This window comes from Setaria viridis, chromosome 3 (assembly GCF_005286985.2).
Source record: "Setaria viridis chromosome 3, Setaria_viridis_v4.0, whole genome shotgun sequence".
NCBI classification, from domain to species: domain Eukaryota; kingdom Viridiplantae; phylum Streptophyta; class Magnoliopsida; order Poales; family Poaceae; genus Setaria; species Setaria viridis.
The window spans coordinates 7,992,430-8,007,046 of NC_048265.2; the positions used below are offsets into that span (position 1 = coordinate 7,992,430).

General features: G+C 43.9%; 2 protein-coding genes and 1 non-coding gene across 3 annotated transcripts; 2 read left to right on the top strand and 1 right to left on the bottom strand.

Moving 5' to 3' along the window:
- Nucleotides 1–522: 522 nt before the first annotated feature.
- Nucleotides 523–594, top strand: TRNAM-CAU (transfer RNA methionine (anticodon CAU)). Its single transcript has one exon. It is a non-coding gene; the product is annotated as a tRNA-Met (tRNA).
- A 3,924-nt stretch (nt 595–4,518) lies between these two features.
- On the top strand, nt 4,519–6,524 carry LOC117851016 (uncharacterized). Its single transcript, XM_034732917.2, has 3 exons — nt 4,519–4,795; nt 4,912–5,114; nt 5,972–6,524. The coding sequence occupies exons 1-3, from the start codon at nt 4,721–4,723 to the stop codon at nt 6,210–6,212; spliced, it is 519 nt and encodes a 172-aa protein (XP_034588808.1). The 5' UTR covers nt 4,519–4,720; the 3' UTR covers nt 6,213–6,524.
- Nucleotides 6,490–8,643, bottom strand: LOC117851015 (aspartic proteinase NANA, chloroplast). The gene is made up of 2 exons (XM_034732916.2): nt 7,803–8,643; nt 6,490–7,730 (listed from the first exon to the last, which is right to left on the bottom strand). Exons 1-2 carry the CDS (start codon nt 8,459–8,461, stop codon nt 6,818–6,820), a joined length of 1,572 nt encoding a protein of 523 aa, XP_034588807.1. The 5' UTR covers nt 8,462–8,643; the 3' UTR covers nt 6,490–6,817.
- Nucleotides 8,644–14,617: the final 5,974 nt, after the last annotated feature.

Consider the following 14,617-nt stretch of genomic DNA (forward strand, 5'->3'; position numbering starts at 1 on the left):
CTTTCTCCATGGCAGTACTCTTCCATCACAACTCAGACGATCACTGCATTTAAATTTGCAGTATGATGGATTAGCAGTAGAGAATTTCGGCTCCAGATGTTTCACAATTGAATCTTTGAACCTGAATATTGGTGTATAGATGAACTGAACCATCCCTTCTTCTATGATGTTTGAAATATAGATATAGATTAGCAGTAGTATGGACTACCCTTTGTTCCCCCTTCTCATAGAGCTATTTGTTCCCAGGGACCGTGAGTGCACGGGCACGCACAAAGTTTGTATGCTTCTATTTTTTGGCTGAAGTTAGATCTGTTTCGTTCAGTACAGTTTCAACGTACAACCACGTGATAGGGTTTTAAGCACTATTTGTGCGTGTTTTGTCGACTGCCCCGGAGATAGTATGGCCTGCGCTGCAGACTGGTCAGTGGTGACGCTGAACGCGACATGTTTAAGAGTGGTCAGATTGGGATTACAAAGTACAGAATAATAGATTTTATTAATGTGCTCCGTTAGAGCACAGCAATCAGAGTGGCGCAGCGGAAGCGTGGTGGGCCCATAACCCACAGGTCCCAGGATCGAAACCTGGCTCTGATATAGTTTTTCGGTGGGCTCTACCTTTTTTTTCTTTTTTTTTCCTTACTTCAATTTATTCAGGTGGTTTGTCCAGATGCACTTTCGTTTCGGGAAATGTTAGGAAATACTGTAATTGGCGACTATCAAGTCCTTCAAATTTTGGGTAAAAGATAAAGTGATAAACACACACACACAATGCGCCTTTTATTCCTGGAATTTTGTACAAATTCTGAGCCCTCACCTTTTCTTTGAACTGGGAATTTTGAGTCTACCTTTCATTAGTCATCAGTTCTTAAAGTCTACTCAAAACTAAGCAAAGAGTATTTTTATCAGTCTAAGCAAGAGTATCTGTACCCTCATAAAAGGTGTAAGAATATTATCCCTGTGGGCCTTCAGAGTTCCCAGAATTACGCGACACCCTACTAAAATCAAGGAAGAAACCTATTGACTTCCTGTTCAGTGTTGCAGTTGTTTGTTAGGAGCAGCGTTTGTGATATTGTCTATAAAACAGATAGCACAGGTATATCCGTTGTATTGTTACTTGTTATCTCGGAGACGTACGGTCAAGACTCATACATATGTAGAAGAAACGGCGCTGCTAGCGTCCGGACGCCCGATGAAAAAATTTTATTGGACGTTCCGATAAAACATTAAAAATTACTTAGTGCAACATTAATGGTCACTGTTTGCAACATGAAAAATAATGTGTAAAAATAACTACGTCGTTTGACTCTAGGATAGAAAATTTTCGTCGCAACATAAACACTATGTTTCATGCAACAATTACCATGAAACATGCATAAACAATAGTTGCAACATCAATGCTTAACTGTTGCAACATATGTCGAACTGTCCGATTTTTTTAGGATTTCGGACATTTGTTCTGTAGCATTACCGTAGAAGAAAACACCACTTAATCATAGTTGTATTAGAGTTTTACGCACCCTATAATGCTGAGGTCATTTTCTCTTAATTCGTTAGATATATAGATGAAACATAGCTCAATTGAGGCTCCTAGTGGTTATTTTACTACAGCAGACTTTTGAGAATTATGATGCCACAGAAGCTATTTGTTTTGAAAAATGCTTTAAAAGGATGCGCATAACAGTAACTATTTTATCTATTTTGCGGATTGTTTTGTCACAGTTTATGTCTAACTAAAGTACTTTTGCAGCTGAACGTCAAATAACTCACACATAAGGAGCCTTGGCCCGTAAGCAGGTCCAGTACGGCAGTACCACCCACCGGTTTCTTGATTTCCACGACAAAGCAGAAGCACCCAGATTGGTATCAAGGCGATAGGTAATCGACAAGATCCCACTGTGTTACCATTCTCTTTTACCACAAGTGATAGTTGTAATATTGTAATTGCCCCTGCCAGTACTGGAAGTGCTAGATAAGAACGGGCGGCGCTAATCACGAACTCCCCACTCCTAACTCCCCCAAGCGGCCACACCCACCTCGTCTCACTCTTGCTCGCACTAGCGCCGCCGTTCGTCTGCCCCCGTCGCCAGCGCGGCCGCCTTCCACCCTCGTCGCCCCCATGGCACAGTGAAATACCTTTCCCTCCCCTCTTCAACCTACATTTCTTCACCACAGCTCATTTCTCTCCCCGCAAAACCCTCGGTTTGGTTTGGTTTGGTTTGATTTGGAATATCAGGTCTCGATTTGGTTTGGTTTGGTTTGGTTTGATTTGGAATAGCAGGGAGGGATGAGGGATGGACATAATGGGATGCAGGGAGTTGGGATGGGAAGTGAGGTTGTGAGAATTGGAGAGAATCTTCGCTTCTCTCCCTGCAAAACCCTCTTCAAAACCCTCAATTTTTGGTTGTTCAAACGGTTTGGTTTGGTTTGATCTGGGATGGTAGGGAGGGATAAGGGATGGACATGATGGGATGTAGGAAGTTGGGATGGGAATTGAGTTTATGAGAATTGAAGAGAACCTTCGTTTCTCTCCCCGCAAAACCCTCTTCAAAACCCCTCAATTTTCAGCTGTTAAAGGCGGTTTGGTTTGGTTTAGTTTTGTTTGATTTGGGATTGCAATGAGGGATGACACATGGACTGGAGGGGATGTAGGGAGTTGTGATGGGAATTGATTTGGTCATAATCGGATCACGGAGATGGATAGACAGGACAGAGGAAGATGGAATGGGGTTATTGTGCATACTGCATAGTTTACGTGTGGTATGTTTATGCTATTAATCTGCTGGAGATGCTGTGAAATTGTTGGTTAACAGCTACAGCAGATGATGGTATTGTCAGTGCATGTGATTGGATTGCTGCTGGACGTTATGGTTTGGCATGATTTGCAACTTGTCTCTATATGTCTAATTTGTCACAGATGTAACCTATCAACTCATGGCTGATTTGTTGTTTTTGTCAACTGAGAAACTACTGTATTTGTTGTTGCTTTCACCTGACTTAGCACTGAAGTTGTTGTTCCTGTCTCCTGAGTTAGCACTGCAATTCTGTTATTTATGTGCCTTGTATGCTCTTGAATGCAATATGAATGTCAATGGCTTTTTGTGCATCTGTGTGTAAGAGATGGGAGGTACATGGATAACAATGTGCATGTTGACGCATTTTGCTGCACCTATTTCTTCCCGTCAATTTTGAATTGCTGCAGCAATTGAAGCTGTTATTGTCTTGTTGCAACTGTTATAGCACAACCGCAACCATCTATTAGTTTGGAGTTGCATCATAAGTAGTCTCTAAGTTAATTGAACAGAAGCGTAGATAGTCATAAAATAAGAGAGGAGTCTAGTTAATATTAAAACGCCACAAATTTCGTCCGTCAACAGCGGAATCGGGAAAAAAAAATACGTGAACCGACGCATACGGTGCCAAACCGAGGAAAAAACTTGTGAAAAACGGGTGAACCAGCGCAAAAAAAGATTGAACCGGCGGTCGGCTACAAACCATCAAACTGAGCCCCCTCCCACCCATGAACCTCGAAAACCGAGGCACCGACTACCGAGCCCCTCCCACCTATAAATACTAAAAGCCAACCGGGCAAAGAAAAAAAATCCATGTTTTAAGGGCGTGGGCGAATGTAGGGTTCGAACCCACGTCTACAAATTCCACTTGTGTGGTAGGTGCACATTTTTTATTTGAATGTTTGAGCATTACAAATAATTTAGCAAATCACTAAAATCTGTCATGTGTAACGTTCCTTTTATTTTCTTGGTATAAAAAAAATCTTGACTCATAAATTTTGTGCATGCACCCACACATGATGCTAATTGTTTTTAAATTTTTTGCTACATGTTTAGTTTTCAAGCTTTAAGGATCATTTGGATTGAAATGAATAGAACGTGTTCACGCCTACTAACACATGTACGTTACACTCAGCTAGCAGGTGTTAGGCTCGACCATATGAAATATAGTATTCATCAATTCGGATAAGAGAGTACAATTAGAGTTATGCTCACATTGTATGGTGCAATATCGTTGTATCTATTTTTCATCTTAGAAAATCTCTTGTATAAATTAAAAAAGATAGAATTGAATGATTATTTGAGTATAAGGATATATGATTTTTTTTTTGTATAAGGATGTATGTATAGATCCACTAAGTGCAATAAACATATAGTGGTAGAAATAGAAAAAATCCACAAGTTTTTAAAAATACAATTAGCATTATTTTACCGTAGTAATGTAAGGGTATTTTGCTAGTCCAGTTAAAACCAACTTATCATTTTCTGACCCTGATTTTTTTTGCCGGCAAACTCTAACAAGGCTTAATGAGGAAATGCTAATTAACCTCAATCTCTTACATTTCTGGGCAAATTTCAAACACTAGGATCACGACTAAAATGGAGTAAGAAGGAAGCTGGTTCCTCCCGAACAGGAAAAGCTCAGTTTGGGCCGGGCTCGGTTCATTTTAGGCTGAAACACTGAAAGACTGAAAGGTCTGCTCTGCCACTGCCAGGCAAGGAAAAGTGAGGGCTGTGGAGAGAGAGAATGGAAAGCAGCTAGGAATCGGACAAGCAGCCAAGCACGGAAACGGAAATTGGCTTGAGGACAGAGCCTCCTGCAGCGCTGCAGGCTGCTTGCCTAGGCTGGCTGGCTCTGAAACCCACGCAATCCCATCCCTTCTCCTCGGACCTCGGCTCCTCCCTTCCTTGCTCTGCCCGGCCGCCGGGCGATGTCGTCGTCGTCGTCGGCCCTGGCGAAGGGCAAGTCCGCCATTGGATCCTCATCCGGATCTGCCAAATTCGAGGTGACCTTCCCTCCCTCCCTTTCCCTTCTTCCCCGCTCTGTCCCTGCATGCCCAAATCAAATCAGATCCTCCTCTCCCGATCCTCCTCATATGGCAGCTATGCGTGTCGCGTGCAGGCCAAAGGGAAATCCTCCTCGGCAGCAGCCGCAGCCACCAAGCGAGCAACCACCACCGCCGCCAGGGGCAGGGGGAAGGCTGTCAAGAAGGTGTACTCGCTGCCCGGCCAGAAGTTCGATCCTCCGGAGGAGAGGGAGCCCCTGAGGATATTCTACGAGTCGTTGTCCAAGCAGATCCCCTCCAGCGAGATGGCTGAATTCTGGTATGTGTTCTCCTTTCCCCCCCACATCTCATCAGACTTGATTGCGTTGCGTCCTGTGACCTGTGAGCCTAGCCTAGCTATCACTGCAGTCATATATAGCTACTAATTGCTAAATATGCTGTGGTTTTATTCTTCGATCTGATGCTGCAAAACGCAGGGGACATGCTAACATTCAAACTAGGCAGGATTCACAGTGCTAGATTGAGTTCCAATTGTTGGGCATTAGTAAGTAAATTTTAGAAAAGGGGGTAACTCGTACTTAACCGTGCCAGTCTGACATTGCCACATTTGGAACAAGATATAGATGCTCCTACATGCGTATCAGAGAAGTTCAGGCATCGTGACAGTCAAGGAAGTAATTAGGGGAATGGTGATGAAAGGTTGCTTGTAAATCACTAGAGGGCTCATAGCTTGGAAATGATAGTTCAAAGCCAACCCCAATCTACAAACAAGCAGCCAAGCACCTTGCTCGGAGTATATGAGAATGAGGTGAAATGAATGTAAAGGACATGTTATTTGGTGTACAAGAGGTGTCCGGAAAAATCGGAACCCAACTAGCTCGATCGCACAACATTACTTAATTAAGGTAGAAAATAGAATGACTTGAACATACTAGCTCCTTGGATGTCCAAATGGGAGGATGGGAAGAAAATCTTTACCTTAAAAGCATAAGAAAATCATTGTGTTTCTCCTCCCTTGCTTCCTTTCTTCACTTCATCCAAAAGTGAGGGGGGAAACAATTTTTGAGGAAACACAATAATACATCTTTCAAGGGTTGCCATTCAGATACTAGACTATCTTGCAATGCACTTTGTCAGAGCATCGTGTCATGGCCTCACATGCAAAATGTGTAACAGGTTAATGGAGCATGGTTTGCTGTCTCCAGAGAGAGCAAAGAAAGCATATGAAAGGAAGCAAAAGCGGCAGCAGCAAGTGCGAATGGGCACCCCGATTAAGCCTAGCGGAAGCAAAGATAGACCTGAAAGTTCAAAGAAACCAGTCGCATCGAGCAATATGGACTCGAAGGCAAAGAAAAGAGTTTATTACAGCAACGACGATGATGAGTTCATTGTGAAGATGAAGAGATCCAGGGGATGACAAGTTTCACAGATGAGGTCAGATACATTTACTTTGGTTTCTAGATACCAAAAAAAGACATTCTTTAGGATATATGGTGAAATAAATGTGTACTTTGCAGCATACTGTAAGTGTTTTCAAAAAAGATAGGTGGTCCATCCTGCAACTGTATCTGAATCTCGCATAGATATGGCCTGCAAGTTTGTGCTGTTAAATTGGAAATGCCTGGTAGGTAAATGTGCCGAATTTGTCTAGAAATTAATGTATTCTGTATGAAACGAAATGGACATATATAATATGCATAGTGAATACTACTCATACTATCAGTAATTACATACATCTCCAACGGGGTGAAACAAAAAGGATGGAAAATAAGAAGGAAAAGGGCCTGCTGGAGCATGCATGGCTACATACATCAGCACATTACACACAAGCCGAGGCCGGGTTTCGTTGGTAGTACAGTAGTAATACAATGGTGTTTAGTTAATTTGGCCGTTTAAAAAAAAACAAAAAAAAACAAGCAAACAAACAAATCAATCCGTAGAGCAAAATGAATCAACAATGCTGCATGCAGGGAGATGCACGCACGCATATATGTAAAAAAAAATGGATGGATGGACCAGTAATCAGTTGATGAATCTAGGGGTGTTGGTGGTCATGGCGTGGTGGACGTTGGCTGCGGAGGTGCCTTTGAGATGGTGGTTGGCGCACTTGTCCTTCCTGAACCTCATGATCCCCACACTGTGCTCGAACTCCCAGATGTGCTCCTGCATGATGACGTTGCCGATGACGCTGGGCCCGCCCTCCACCAACTTCCGGAACGCGAGGCACGCCACCCCGCGCTGCACCTCCGGCATCACCACGCTCTTGGCCTCCGCCTCCAGCACCGCGCCGCCCTCCAGCTCGAATGCGAGGGTCGGTATGGTGACGTTGTTGGCCGGGTCCACCCCATCGCCGGCGAAGGTCCACCTGTAGCAGAACTCGAAGCCGGCGATCTCCACCCGCGGCAGGTGCGCCAGGTGCCTGTCCAGGGCGCGCGTCACGGCGTCGTACGCCGCCGGCACCAGGCCCGTCAACGACGTGCCGGTGTCCAGGATGACGCCGGCGTACTTGATCCTGTCGTCCCACACCTCGGGCGGGATGTCCAGGGGCTCGCCGCCGACGGTGACGGCGTTGACGTGGAAGCCGAAGGCCTGCGGGATGTCGGCGTTGTACACGATGTTGGTCTCCATGGTGCCCGGGGCCATGACGGCGGGGTTGGGCCCGAACGTGAGGTAGCTGCTGGCGTTGCGCCCGCTGTTGGTGCTCAGGAGGCAGAAGGAGAAGCGGTGGGCGAAGCGGCTGGCGGTGATGACGCCGAACGAGATCTCGCCGTTGCCGAGGCCCAGCACGCCGTCGTGGGCGTCCACGCTGGCGCCGGCCTCCTTCATGGAGCAGCCCAGGACGAGGCCCGGCAGCTTGGCCATCTTCCCGTCCGACAGCGCCACCGTCGCCTTCTCCATCCCGTAGATGCCGATGGTCACCGTGCCGTCCTGCGTCCTGCGATCGACCACATGCATTACATTGCGATGTTCAGACCTTACAATTCAAATCTCTTAGAACAATGCGTACTTTTGGTGGTAGCTGCACGAGATGCTATTGCTGGCGTCCGGGCACGTGTTGTAGGGCAGCACCCCGCACTCCGCCTGCGAGCACCGGATCCTGCGCCACGACGACGACAGCGCCGGCCGGTACCAGTTCTTGTTCTCCTTCTTCACCGGCGTGCCGTCCTCGCCCACCGACATCGTCTGGGCCGCCGCCGGCGCCGACGACCGCCCGTAGTGCTTCCCCTTGTGCCGCCGCAGCCGGCAGCTGATCCATGTCAGGTCGTTGGCGGTGTCCAGCGCCAGGTTGAAGGGCAGCGCCGGCGTGCCGAACCGCACCGACACCAGGTACATGCCCACGTGCGCGATGTTGAGGGCGCTCCGCATCGGCAGCTCCATGAACATGGTGGAGTCCGACAGCACCTCCGGGATCTTGGTCGTCGACGCCAGCTGCCGCCTGCTCGCGTGCCGGAACAGGTCCTTGGCTTCCAGGGCGCGGAAGTGCTCGCGCCGCTTCTCCCCGCCGGCGGGCACCACCGGCGGGGTGACCTCGAAGTGGGCGGAGGTGCCCTCCTCGATGGCGGCGCCCTCGTCGCCGTCGATCTCGGCGCGGGCGGTCAGCAGCTGCAGGCAGAGGAGGCCATGGAGGGCGAGGAGGAGGACGGAGGCCACCGGGAGGCCCGGCATGATCTCGCTAGCTAGTGCCTACCCCTGGCCAGCCAGCCAGATGCGCTGCTTATTGGAACGCTCTAGCAGCTAAGATTGCTGTGCGGGGTCGACGAGTTTGTAACTGGTCGAGGCGCCATTGCTGCTCCCAAGCATCTACCCTGGCTTTGCGTCATCAGGGCAGGCGTACGTGAGGACACCATTGTTTTGGCCCTCCGGATTCCTTCCTGTGGTGTGGACGTGTGCACGTTTAGTTTGTGGCCAGCAGCACTTTCCGAGGGTCTCTCTCTCCTAAATTAAGAAAAGGGATTTTTGTCCATTTCTATAATAACTTTGTGTGAGAGTTGGGCGGAAGCCGTCTAATATAGCCCGAAAATCCCTTTACAAGCTCGCGCCCTATGTACTTCTAAAACTAGGGCTCGATTCGACGGAACTTTGGAACCCGTCCTTCCATTTTTTTATATTTTTATATTTTCTTCTACAAATGCTGATTGAATAAATTTATTGAAAGAATATTTGAAATCTAAAATAGTTATTCAAATAACTCTTTTTTTTGGAAAATTTCTTGAAAATTGTTTGTTGAAGAACTCTTTCATGAAAAGTTATGAGAAAAACTTCTTTTTAATGACTTATCCTAAAATTTGAATTAATTTTTCAGCAATGTTATTTGAATATATATTAACTATGAAGTTTTTTAAGTCACGTTTATAAAAACATTTTTAGGAAAAATATTCTATGTTTCCTAAATTTATTTAAGCAACTTATAAAAAAAAGTTGCGTAAACAACTCTATTATGCTGAAAGTTTTGGAGAAATAGTTTCTTCTGGAGGACAACATCGGAGGAAAATGAGAGAAGATTCATCTAGAAAAGAATTGTCTCGTTTTGTGTTTTGCTATATCTAATCATGAGGGATGGCCTTCCGTGCATGTAGCGACAAGCAGGCCCCCTCTCACCTCTAGTAAGGCTGCATAATTGTATTAATATATGCCAAATAAATCTTTGGTACATGAAGATTGCAATGAGTTTGTTAAAAAAAAACATGATTTGCACATCAAGCTGCACAACAGTTCTATACATATAAGGAAAAACTGAGGTGGAGGTCGAACCAATCAGGCTATCGATGAACTGGTTCAACGATCGAACCAACAGTTTTTATACCAGTAGTTTACAAATATAAGTAATATGATCTAGTTAAATATATATATGCCATAATAAATGACATAACATAGTAATACTACAGTAACCTCTTATCAAGAGTTCCAAACCAACATCAAACATCGAACTAATCATGGTTCACTACCCAACTAAAAATGGCCGGTTTTTTAACTGCTCTGCACATAACCTATCTTTTATAGTTGAGTAAAACCAACAAAATCATGTTTTTTCTCAATCTGCATGGAAATCTAGGAGTTCATTAGGCTACACCATTCTGCATGTGAGGCAGCCAACATGGTTAAAGGAGGTGAGTTTTGGGGTTAGGTTTTCATCTCCAACGAGCTTGTTTGGGTTGCAACCTTTGGAGGTTGCCGTGAAGTAGGCAAAACCAATAGCGGCTGCATGCACATGGGTTGGATCACGATGGCGTTTTGGATAGTGCCGGGGCGAGGGATGTCATCGGAGCCGGCTTAACGCAACGGTGGTGGTGGTGGTTGGGTGATGGTAAGAACGTGGCCAAGGGCGTGGATCCTACTTTTATTTTTCTACTTTGTTGTGTCAGATAAGATGAATAAGGCACCAACCAAAGGAAGAAGAAAAGGGAGAAATTTGGACTTTGCCATTGTGAACAAAGGGTTTCATGAATTTGCCATTGTTGAGGTGGGTTTCATAAAGGTTCTACTTATATGATTGATAGCTTGTTTTTCCTACCATCTTCCTTGGAGATGGAGCTCCATTAAGGAAATAGGGGGAGGGTTGTCTATGTATTCGAATATTACACAACAATGTACAATAGCGAATTGACTGTTATTTAATGGAAAATACATTGGAGGTGGGGCCATGGCCCCCTTTGGCCATCAAAAAGCTTGACCCCTAATTTTTTTATTTGATTTTCCATTTTATCACGTCCAGTGAAAAGCACCCAAATTCTGACGGGCCTAGCAAACGAAAAAGGAAACAAAAAAGAATGAAAGTAGCTTTCGTCTAAGGATGATACACGTATCTTTTACGGTGGTTAATTGGCAAGCCACGGTGCTGTCTGTGTCTAGTACTAGAAAATTACATTTCGATGTAGTAGCAAATCATACAACATTAAGGGAGTAGGCATTGTTCGAATAGTTTTGAACTTTTGATGGAACCCTGAAATGTAGCTTTAATTTGCAATATTTTGGTGATCGACGAAAGATGTTTAATGCATACGATTAGTGCTGTTCCCATTTTGTGATTACTAGTAGAAAACTGAGTTTTAGTCCCGGTTGAAAGGGTGCAAATCTCTCGAAAAACTATCCGGGATAAAGCAATCGAGACAAAAGGGAGGTGTCTTTTATCCCGGGTCCCTCAACCGGGACAAAAGACACCCTTTCTAAATAGGCTGCCACGCCAGGCGCGGTACAGCCCCCCTTTTATCCCGGTTGGTAGCTGATTTTTTCACCCGGGACAAAAGGGTACGGGTAGCTGATTTTTTCACCCGGGACTAAAGGGTCCCCCACAGGTGGCTGATTTTTGAACTGGGACAAAAGATGACTTTTAGTTCCGATTGCAAATACCAACCGGGAGTAAAGCTCCGCGTACCCCCTTTTATACCAGGCCTACTTTAAATCGGGATTAAAAGGGGACGCATCAAAAGTCAGTTCTCTGCTTAGTGGATCTATGCTTAAACTTCAACAATATCGGCAAAGGTCCTGTTTGGCATGACTCCAACTCTGGGTGGAGCTGCTCCACTCCAGAACTCCAGGTGGAGCCAGCTCTGGATGGAGTTGGAGCTGTCTGGTGAGGGTGTTTGGCTGGGAGGATGTCCCTAGCTCCAGAAAAGAGGAGTTTGAGGGTAGATTGTCTTTCTTGCCCCTGGTTCGATTTGAACTACTTATCACAAATATAAAATGAAAGTGCATGCATTGAAGTCCAACATAATAATATAAATTACATGTTCCAAAAATTTAAAAATGTGAAATAAATTCATAGTTCCAAAATAAGGTCGTTACAATAATCATTGCACTAATTCCATGCTAGGGCAATTGATGTAGCCATACTATCACGAAAGGTATGCATAGTCACAAAGTTTGATTCCGAAGTTGATCCATCGGAGGCATGTTGAGACACGGCATACTTGTTGTATCTTTCCGGAATAGTAGGCATGTAGGTAGGATCTCTATCAAAATTAGCAAAGTCCACATCAACACTAGCATGTTCACGTATGAAATTGTGTAGAACTATAGTAGCAGTAACAATCTTCTTTTGTGTGACCATAGAATAACCGGGCATCTTGTAAAGGATTTGCCACTTCATTTTTAATACTCCAAATGAGCGCTCAATAACATTACGAACAGATGAGTGTATACGGTTGAACTTCTCTTTTGGAGTATTTGGTTCCATACCTCGATGCCACTCGGGTAAGTGGTACCTTTCACCCTTGTATGGAGCGAGGTACCCTGGACGATTAGGATAGCCCGCGTCTACAACATAGTACTTGCCTACATATATGTAAAATAAGATAAGTTTGTGCATACAAATATGAAAAGGAACATAAGAAAAAATATTTACCTTGAGTAGGATGTGGGAAGACATTTACATCTGCTTCCAATGCATGGTACAATACACTAGTGTCATGCAAAGAACCCGGTTGACCCGCAGCCACATAGGTGAAGCGCATATCAAAATCACAAACGGCAAGCACATTTTGAGTTGCAATTCCAGTCTTACCAATATATCTCACTTGTTCTTCAGGTGATAAGTACACACGAATATGAGTTCCATCAAGTGCACCAATGCAATCCTTAAAGTGTGGATATGCTCTCTTGTCATTCCTAATCCTCTTGTGCACATTGTGAAAATTAGGATCTGTTGGTCTCAAGAAATCTTGTGCCATGGCAACCACACAATCTAGAACTTCATGAAATTTTCTACTAATGGTTTCACCTGAGTGTTTGAACTTATTTTGTACTCTTCTATTTGACTCACACCCACCACATGTGAATAGGAAAATGGCCAACATTTCATAAGTATTCACGTGCTTCGATGGTTTTAATCCGTACCTCTCAACCAACACATCATGAAGATCTTGAAAAATAACCTCATTCATCCGAAGCATTCGGTGGCACTCCCCTGGAGTGTTTATTGTCTCCATCAGCCATCCCATCCACTTTGTTGTGAAAACACAAACCTCGGCGGTGCCTTATCCATATATGAGTCATGATAACTTTGTGCTAGCTTACCACAGCTCTCAACCATATTAAAAAAAATCACCATCAGACTCACTAGATTCATCAGACTCACTTGAAGACATCTGTGAACATTGACATAAACGAAATGTAAGATACAACTGTCATATATAAATAAAATGGAATAAAATAAAATGTACCACACATGCGACAAAAATAAAATAGTAGCATACACAAATAACATCACTCTCACTAAGCCAATTTCTACTTTTCATATTTATCCTTATACTTCCTCCTAAGCCAATTGAACCTAATCTCATCAGTAGGCAAGGTCATGAACATCTCCCTTTGCTCCTTCTTCACAAACAGTTCAGACACCATGTAATGTTCATTGCTATCATAGCCAGCCCCACAAGCAATCACAACCTCCATCACTTCATCAATAGAATATTTTCCATATCTCTTAGAAACATATTCATTGGCTGAACTTGCCATACTTGTTACTGCTTCTTGAATTAGGAGTGCATTTCAAGACTTCGCCTTCTTACCACTTCTATCAATAGACCTTGCCAATCTTTTGCCACTCGCAGGTGGAGGAGTAATACCAATATCCTCCTCTTGTGTATCCGGAATGAATTCATCATCCTGCGGCTCACAATTGATTTCCTCGTCTTGTGTCTCGTCAACATTTTCTGGTGCTTCAACATTCACAACATGAGGAGACCAATGATCAATACCAATAGTAGTGATGTCAGAAAAAACACTTGGCTAATTCATCTTCATTCTCAAGACCCTTCTTTTTGAACTTTCCACAACCCGGAATTTCCTGAAATAAGAAAAATAATAGTATTATTATAAGCATTACCAACATAATCGACATATGCAAAACAAATATATCATCAAAATTGAACCAACTTATAGCTCTAGCTTTTTTCCACCATTCGTCATCCATAGCTATAGTCTTCCTTATAGGATCCCAACCAGTCCCTGTTTGCCTCAGCATTAGTTTCTTCCATGCCTTGAAATCTTCCTTTAACTTGTCCCATTTGTTCTTGATCTGAGCCTTCGTAACCGCTATTCCAGCCCTTTCTTTGAACCCTTTCTCAACCTCAGCATACCCAAGTGCATTCAAGTGTGTGTTTGGCCGATTTCCTTTTCCAACTTGTTCAGCAAATAACATACACAACACCCGAGTGTTCTCCGAGTTCCAATCAATTTCAGGCATCTATCCAACTCACAAATATCATATTAGAAACCATTAATCTACAACATTTTACAACAAATATATCACCGATTAATCAAGTTTGAACTGCCCCAGTTTACAGCCTTTTCCTCTAGCTAAACACCTCTATCAATCAAGTTTGAGAATTGTGCAAAAGCACAATAACAGTAGTATATCTAACAGTACTATTTGCTTGTGGAATCTTTGAACTCATGGTACTAATATCTAACAGTAGTACCCTAAAAGCACAATCCACAATCAGCAATCAGTAGTAGCCTGGACATGAAACATATTAATGAAGAAAACCATCGTGCACAAATCATGTTCATGTACAAGTGTATCAATACCTTCAATTCAAAGCTTGAAGCATGAACGAAAAGGTGCAAAATTAACTATCGTGCCTTCACGCGCAAAATTGGGAACTACTGTGAAGTGTGAACTACAACTTTTTACAGAATAGGGAGAGAGACGCGATACTTTTTGGGGCCGAAGGGCAACAATCTTTCCCATCTCAAGTTCCCGTACCCTGAATACACTGCTATAAGTGCCTTGCCCAACCTAGACACAATGCAACAAACAGAAATGGTCAGACCTTTAGAAGCCACAGAAAACATATATCTAAATAAAATATCATATATACA

Coding starts and splice junctions, on each gene's coding strand:
- LOC117851016 (XM_034732917.2), top strand. CDS start 4,721: ATGTCGTCGTCGTCGTCGGCCCTGGCGAAGGGCAAGTCCGCCATTGGA. Junction 4,796..4,911: donor CCGGATCTGCCAAATTCGAG/GTGACCTTCCCT, acceptor TGTCGCGTGCAG/GCCAAAGGGAAATCCTCCTC. Junction 5,115..5,971: donor AGCGAGATGGCTGAATTCTG/GTATGTGTTCTC, acceptor AATGTGTAACAG/GTTAATGGAGCATGGTTTGC.
- LOC117851015 (XM_034732916.2), bottom strand. CDS start 8,461: ATGCCGGGCCTCCCGGTGGCCTCCGTCCTCCTCCTCGCCCTCCATGGC. Junction 7,731..7,802: donor TCGTGCAGCTACCACCAAAA/GTACGCATTGTT, acceptor GGTCGATCGCAG/GACGCAGGACGGCACGGTGA.